An 8,504-nucleotide genomic window follows, 5' to 3' on the forward strand; every position below is an offset into this window, starting at 1 on the left:
TATACAAGTAATTCATTTACAGGATTTCTCATTTAATATGATTCAGTAAAAGTTGCATATGTAAATATACTCAATACAATCTATAGAAGTACAAAAGGTGCAGAATACTATTTGCCAGCTTTTACACTTGGCTTAGTTTACACATACATAACTAAAATTTTGAATAAAACATTAGCATCTTTTCTGTTCAGGTAAATGGCAAACAATGTATCTCCATAAGTGACGTTTCAAAAAAAAAAAAGCCTATGTACACTAGATCTAAACCAGATTTTATAACAAAAAAAAACCTAAGCCAGCCACCAGTCAATTGATGTCATAACATAACAGAACACCAGACAGATTATAGGCTTAACATTTGCAAATCATGAGCTTCGGCCTGAGAAATTACCCCAACATAAGGTTATCTCTTACAGGCACATAGTGGGTGACCTTTCTCTATTAGTTGCTAACATTTCCCATTTTGATTATAGTGTAATGCATTGCCTTAAAAGGTTGCCACAGATGTTATATGTCAAGGTCTTTGAAAGACAAAGCTTGAATGTATGAACAGGTAAACTGCCTCACTGCCTTTTAAAATTGCTGAAAAAGAATCTCGGAATGAAGTTATTTACTAAATGTATTTTGTGCATGTTTCGAATAAATATACATTTTAGCTTCATGAATTCCCATTGAATATCAGTACTTTTCAGTCAATTTAGTAGATTACTTTTACACAAGGCACTCGCATAAAAAGGAAACACCGAACAACATTAAAACATTGATCAGGTGCCTACAAACATAGGTCATAAGAGAAATGATTGAGCAGGGGCGACTTAAATAAAGATAGTTTATCTAAAACGAAGACTAAAATGTGTCTTAAAAGCCTTCCTTAACAGTGCAAAGAATCTTGATAACACTGTGCATTGGTAAAACATAATATATACAACTCACTGTATGTCTCCTGCTCAACAGTTGTTATGATTGATTTAAAAAAAGAAAAACTACAAAGAAAATAAATGTAATTTGTTGTGTGACGTATGATGGATATGGTAACGCTTTGCCATCACATCGGGATAGTATGAAGCTGTTATTCTTCATTGCAAATGTGTGCCTGTAAACCCTAGTTTTCTGGTTATCTGATCGACCACAAAGTATGGAAGACAGTACAAAAGGCTTAGAGTGTGTGTGTGTGTGTGTGTGTGTGTGTGTGTGTGTGTGTGTGTGTGTGTGTGTGTGTGTGTGTGTGTGTGTGTGTGTGTGTGTGTGTCCCATTTTCTAGGAGTGTCCTACATCCTCAGCAAGTGTCATCATGGTGCAAGTAGAGGACATGCTGGACGAGCGCTCGTAAACACTGTTGTTGTTATCCCAAATTCCTGACACAAACAGTGTTTGTGGATCTGCCGACCATCCAAAAGCCTTGGCTAGCTTGGGACATAGGGCCAGCCATAGCTGTTGGAAGACGAGGTGGAATTTCCTACGGAAGCTGCGGTTTATCCAAAAGTAGAAGATGCAGTTGAGAAAACCATTGGAGGTGGGCAGCCATACCACAACAAACTCTAGCCACTCTGGCACGCTGTTACCCGAGATGGCTGTGGATGGAAGGACACAACAGTGTCAACTCATAATGTGGCCTCCCCACAGACACCCCCACATTGGTTGGTACAGGTGCAGAGCAGGCCACACAGGCCTCATGTCTGTCTAGCCCATCATGAACCCATTACATCCCAACAATAAACGAACAGACAACAGGACTTGATAAAAGATTTCATTTATAATAACAAAACTTTCTGTTTAAAAGCTGTTTTTGATTCATTAAAAAAACATTAAATAGCCTCCAAATATTGAGAATTGTTATTTAATTATGTAGGGGATGGGAATTTGGTTTTAGAAAGGAATTATTAGACATTGGATTGAATAAAGGATAGGAATAAAGGAATGGAGGAACTAATGTGATTAATACACCTGCAATCATAGCTATCAGGCTGTAGAGCCAATTCAAAAAGAAAATACTAACGGAAAATAACATGTGAAACTTTATTAAACATGCAGTGTGCAGGATTTAGTGGCATCTAGTTAGGAGATTGCAGATTTCAACAGACAGGAGTACCCCAACGTAGGCCTACACCTGCCAAGTCCGTTCTGCTAGATGCCACTTAATTTGACAAACTCCACATTCAATTTAAGTCTTGATTCCAACAAGCAGTGGTGTCTGTATAAACTGGTTTGGGATTAGGAGGTGCCTTCAAATCCTAATATTAAAACCTTCAACACTGATATAAGGCCTTGTTAATCTAATTTTCTGGGGGGAAAAAAATAAGTTTTTTTTCATTCAAGAACAATTCAGAAAATCTTGTTCCTGTGCATGTGATCGTTCACATCCATAATATAGGAGTACTTATATTCTATATATTCTAGGGATAAATTTAGACATCAACATCAACATATTTATACAAAGGTAATTAGACAGAAAGTATCCCATGAAGACTTAATGCACACATATATTCATTAAGTGGTTCTGCTTACCATTGTAGATCATTGCTGCCATGCAGGGAGCCCAACACGTGTAATACACTACCATCACAGGTACCAGCACTCTGGATGCCACATCAGATGTCTTGCGACGGTTTTGATCATATTTGCGCAATTTCTTTCTCTGTCTCTTAGCAGCACACCACAGATGCAAATTTGTGTACGTCATGATGATGGAGCATGGGAAAAAAATAAAACATGTCAAAGACATGGAGTAGCCAACGTTTGTGGAGTAGGTGGGATTGCAGACTAGGGACGCCGTCGAAAAATGAACTTCAATGATCCCACCGGGAAATGAGACCGGGAGTAGTAAAAACGGCGGAAAGAACCAAGAGAAAGCGATCAACAACAGTGTTCTTTTCCTTGTCATTAGAGAAGAGTATTTGAGCGGATACAACACGGCAATATACCTCTCTAGACTTATCATGGCCAGTGTATACATGCATGTCGAGTAGACTGTGGCGTTGCAAAAGGCCACGACGTGGCAGAGAACATCGGGACCTTGGCGGTAGTCCTTCACCAGACTCACCCAGAGGTTCAACGGCATAACAACAATACCAAATGCTGAATCTGCACCCGTCAGGGACAAGAGAAAGTACCGAGAGTTTCTCGACCAGCCTGACACGGATGAGGAAATGACCATGAGAACAGCAACATTTCCCAAGGTGATCATCGCACCAAGAACTATGATGATGCCTACTTTGATTGGCCGGTGAGCGAGTTCAACAAGCATCTGGGAGTCAGTGTTTGAGTCCCAGTGAATTGAGACATTTAGTGCGGAAAACATTTTCCCTTCACAAATGCGTCAGGGGTTCGACATCTTTGATACTCAATCAAAGGGAAACACTCAAAGACGTGGGATACGTCACCTTCACTCTTCCATTGCACACCTGTGCGACCATGGCGCGTGGGGCATATCAATCACGTGGACAGATCGCTAAAAAACACATGGTCGAACAAAATACACGAATATAAGTGAGGAGGATGAGGTCTATAGACCTGTAAACATAGACGTCGCATTGACAGTGTCGACCCGTTGCTGCGATTCGTCAACTTCGGCACCATATTTGAGAGGCTACTGGCATGTAATGAAATTAGGAATTTAGCGGCGCATAAAAAGCACTTAAAGTCTACATTTCTCAACCGATTTCAATGAGTCGTTTTTTATATACAGTATATTTATATCAAATCAAGATATATATATATTTGATACAATATAGAATCGGGCCTATATATATGATTTATTTATTTTTACCTGGAAGGGGCGCGGCCAAGCCGAGCCGCATCCGGTGACTCCTCCCCCCATTTGTATTGTTGTGATGTTTGTCAATTTAAGAGATAGTTTTGCAAGTCACGAAAGTTAGTTTGTCGTCGAAAACTATACACTTCAGTCTTTCTTTTAGATTATTATTTTTTGATTATTAGATTAGATTAGATTATTGTCACAGAATTCTGAGATTTCATTGAGGACTTTTTTTTTTTTTTACCAGATAGGGTCTACCTAAAATCCTCAGAGTAGTTCTCGCCTGCACATAGTAGGCCTACGGGTGCTGGGTAAACATTCATACCTCTGTAAATGTGTACATTTAATGTATTAAGTGACTTTTATTTAAGTTTAAGTTGTTTATGACTAGCGTCACTTTTTAAACAACTGCTTGTTTTATTTGTTTGTAACTGTGTTTTCAAGAGACAAAAAGTCATTGTATCTGAGTATATGACAATAAAGATCATTCTATTCATTCTAATAACATATGTCTAATACCTCAAGACAAAAGTAGGCTATCTCCCAATGTCTCAAACACAGTGCAAAATAAAACTGGATTAAATTAAGCAGGTGGGACATGATTGCTTCCATGAAATCAAGCTCTCAAGTGAATGAGAGTACCTCTTGGGATTTTGCGATATTAATAATTTGGAAAAGCAAGGCAGCTTTGTTTTTTCAAGAAAACTTCAGAATTCAGGTCAGCACTAGTAAAGACAAATGCTCTTGGTTATTTTGATGACACTTGTCCACGTTTCATAACCAATGTTTTATGTATCTGTTGCAACGCATGGCCACATTTGCATTTTATATACCTGTAGTCTTACAAATCAGATTTATTGTGACAAATCTGGGTGAACGGGGCGATTCACTTTCTTTGCTTCATATTTTTGGCCTCCATCAATCATGTAGCTGGAGGCAGCGATCTGTAAGCATGTCATTGGCAAACACAAACCCAGCCAGTAGTGAACTGAAAATAAGTGTCTGTAAAGGTTTCAAATCAATACAGACTATAAATACACTGCTGAAAATCCCCTTCTGAAAGCATCATCTGATGTTTTCTCAGGTAGAATATCTCCGTAAAAGGGAAGGAAACAAGTTGTAACTCAGCCCCTTGCAGACCTGGTTTTCTGGCCCAGGCTCTGTGTCGTCATCCCCCAGAAGTTCTGCTATAACGTGGTCGGACTGCCGAATCCAATATTAATTATCACTTACAGTTTCCTAAGAGAGACATGACGATTTCGTTCTGCTCTGACTTTGATGCGGAAGAGAGGACACAACTAGGTGAGGAGCATATGAATGAGAATATAATGACCCAAGCAAAGTCTGGAGGGGAAAAAAGGAACCCAACAGTGCGACTAATAAGTCCACCCCCTTGTGCATGCTGTTTGTGTTTCATATCACAAAGAGGATTGTGCTCATTAGGGCAGCAACAAGCACATATATCAAAGGCAGAACTCTGTCAGTGTCTCTCCGGGGGATCTGGCTGTGAGATGGTTAGGTGCTGCTTTGTATCATGGTGGAACTTGATATATTTACACGGTGAGCTGCACACAACTTTTTTTCCCAAGCATTCTACAGCTACCGCACCACTGCTTATACATTGATCTACATGCATTTGGAAGATGGATGACTTGTCCAGTGTCCATAAGGATGATTACCAATGAGAAAGTAATCATAACATATCAACATAACATAAATATTACATGAATCAAAATGCTATGTGCTATCTTCTGTTTGTTTTGGCTTCTGTTTCCATTATGTTCATTGGAATGGTGCTATGTACAGCCAGGTATTCTTAAACCATAAGGTCATTCCACACAGTGAAACTCCATTGTCATTGAAATTCCATTGTCATTGTTATAACCAGTGGCGTAACATCACGGTCGACGGCCCCGGTGCAGATATTTTTGCGCCGTTGATGCCATAGCGGAGTTGCGATCGGACGGAATTGTTGAGGGGGGGGAGGGGATGCCGTGGCGGAGTTACGATCAGACGGGATTGTTGACGGGGGGGGGGGGGGGGGGGTATTTTGGGGGCCCCAAAAGGCTTCCTCCATGGGCCCCTGACGGCGTCTGGGCCCCGGACAGCTGCACCGGTTGCACCATCGATATTTACGCCACTGGTTATAACTAGCAGCAATAATAATTTTTGTTGTTTTCCCTGCACGGATTAATACCAAAAAACCCATTGCTTTCTGATTGAATACATATGGTTGGTCAACCTCAGTGATGATATCTCATCAATAGATTTCTACCTGCATCGGTTTGTTCTGTTCCCTCTTCCTGTCGTCCTGTCGTCATTCAGTTATATGAAGCACAGAAGCCACCCTGACCTTTTATTCACCCTAGCAGGTAACCAGCTTTGACTTTGCTCTTAGAAAGAACACTCAGACCCTCACGCAGTGAAGGTCTGAAGTGCTTCAGGACTTCATTTGAAGTCAATCTTCCAATGGAGGGAAGTATCAGAATATAAAGTAGAATAAAATTGAACTGTATTCATAATCTAATCTAAAAGTATTAGGTCATGTAAGATTATATTATAGAATGATTAAGTCTTATATTGGGGTTAATTGTGTAATTTCACTTTAAATGTGTAATTTCTTACTATTTTATTATTTTACCTACCTGCCAATGGGTGGAAAATAGCAGTTGGCCAAAACCTAGTACATTACATCGCTTGCTTGTTTTATTTTTTTGCATTGTGCCTCAAAATAAAGAAATTAAAATCTCTCTCTCTATCTCTCTCTCTCTCTCTCTCTCTCTCTCTCTCTCTCTCTCTATCTGATTTAAATGTTTCACATGTTTGTTGAAGAAACCCATTGAGCTTTCTCTTCTGTCAACAAGGGTTGACTCGAGGGGATGCTGTGGGTTGCCCTATGCTGCTCCAAAGACCTGGATTCAACCCCCATAGCTCAACCACTCCCCATGGAGTTACTGCTCTCTGTGTGTTCGTCAGTCTGCTTCTATTTCTGTGTGTGTGTGTGTGTGTGTGTGCGTGTGTGCGTGTGTGTGTGCGCGTGTGTGTGTGCGCGTGCGTGTGTGTGTGTGTGTGTGCATGTGTGTGTGTGTGTGTGTGTGTGTGTGTGTGTGTGCGTGTTTCAACTGCCATCCAATTCACCTCCCATAGTTAGCTGGGATATAGGCTCCCCCTACCCATCTCTCCCAGAATAAGAAGACATAGAAGATGAATCTATTGTGATAAACATATAGCATAAACCACATGAGGTTTTGTTATGTGCGTGCAGTTGTGACTGTGTGTGTTACCTTCCCTATGGGTTTAGTGTGTTTGATCCCATGCGATTGAGACCGTTTGCACAATCTCTCACAGCACATCCTGTGAGTGGGTGGACTCTTCCATTTGCCTTTTCACCACCGGCAGAGTAAGGAGATAATTGATTCTGTGTGTGTGTGTGTGTGTGTGTGTGTGTGTGTGTGTGTGTGTGTGTGTGTGCGTGTGCGTGTATGTGTGTGTGTGTGTGTGTGTGTGTGCCTGTGCATGTACATATGTGCTAGAGGGTAGAAATAATGAGGGGGAGGGGCCAGCTTAGTGACATCATCCTTTCTGCCAGTTGTGGGGAAATGTGGGTTGGAGTGATGTTTTTGTCACGGGTGGGTTATCTTGTAAAAACCTATCTGGATTTGTGTGAGATTCCCGGGTTAACTGATTGTGTGTCTAGCTTATTGACACTATAACAGCCTGTTTGCTTGAAGGCTGTATGTTGCATATCGGTAGCCTCATAGCATAATTGCCTAAGTCATATTTTTGCCAAATTGTGATATCTAACCTAACTACCCTCCTAACGCTGCTGATTCACTGTGCCTCATTGGCTATATCCTAAGCCAATCAGAGTGCTTTTTACTTTCCATAATCACTATCTGCCTAAGTCATCTATTTGACTTCGGCATTTTCGACTCTAAATACAAGATGAAATACAAGAACAACCTTCAAATATGACTTTTTATGCAATTATGCAATGAGGCTAACAATATGCTCTTTCTCCTAATCGAGCATGGTCACTGCAATAAGCCACTGTTAGAACTAGAAACTCACTGCGTTGCAGATTTTTTGTTGTTACACTTTATTACAGCATAACTATGATATAACTAAATAGTCTTACTTGTGGTATAATGGTATAATTCAGACACTACAACTGCAGGCTACAGTTGGCTGATAAAATGAAAACAAAACTGAACAGAATCCTTTGTTTGGTACAGCTATCCAATGCTTTGTATTTCAGAGACAGAAACACCTTATTGATCCTAACACCAGCTCATATGAGCAACATGTATTGACCCTGTTATGTCATGCTTCCACTCCTCTCTTTGGTATAACAATACCAATTTCAGGCTTGAATTTCAGACCTTGAGTGAGAGCTGCACCTCTCCCACACTATTATTTTTGGATTTTCACATCGGCATAATGTTTGAAACTCTGCCTCTTTCCCTTGTTTGCTTCCGTGATCTTTTGGACTTGCATTCTACTTTTAAGTTGCCTTGGGAAAAGGAGGTTAAAGGTTGACTCTTGCCAAAAATGACTGTGATTTTTTTTGGTCCAACCAAAACAAAAGTCTCCACTAAGCTCCACATCCACCTCCATGTGTTTCCAGAGTGTCTCTGCTATTAAGTTGACCATGTTTTGAATGGAGTAAAAGGGGAGAGAGTTGGCCAATACAATCCATAGATCAATAGATAAATGTAAAGAGAAGGGAAGACAATTCAACTGTAAAAAAAAA

The 8,504-nt window shown here is 40.3% G+C and overlaps 1 protein-coding gene across 1 annotated transcript; it reads right to left on the reverse strand.

Moving 5' to 3' along the window:
* Positions 1-1,254: 1,254 nt before the first annotated feature.
* On the reverse strand, positions 1,255-3,295 carry LOC311356128 (adenosine receptor A2b; the record flags this gene model as incomplete). The annotated part of the gene is made up of 2 exons (XM_084475897.1): positions 1,255-1,568; positions 2,503-3,295. The coding sequence occupies 2 exons, from the start codon at positions 3,293-3,295 to the stop codon at positions 1,255-1,257; spliced, it is 1,107 nt and encodes a 368-aa protein (XP_084332023.1).
* Between the last annotated feature and the right edge of the window lie 5,209 nt (positions 3,296-8,504).

Source organism: Micromesistius poutassou (genome assembly GCF_964030765.1).
Source record: "Micromesistius poutassou genome assembly, chromosome: 12".
NCBI classification, from domain to species: domain Eukaryota; kingdom Metazoa; phylum Chordata; class Actinopteri; order Gadiformes; family Gadidae; genus Micromesistius; species Micromesistius poutassou.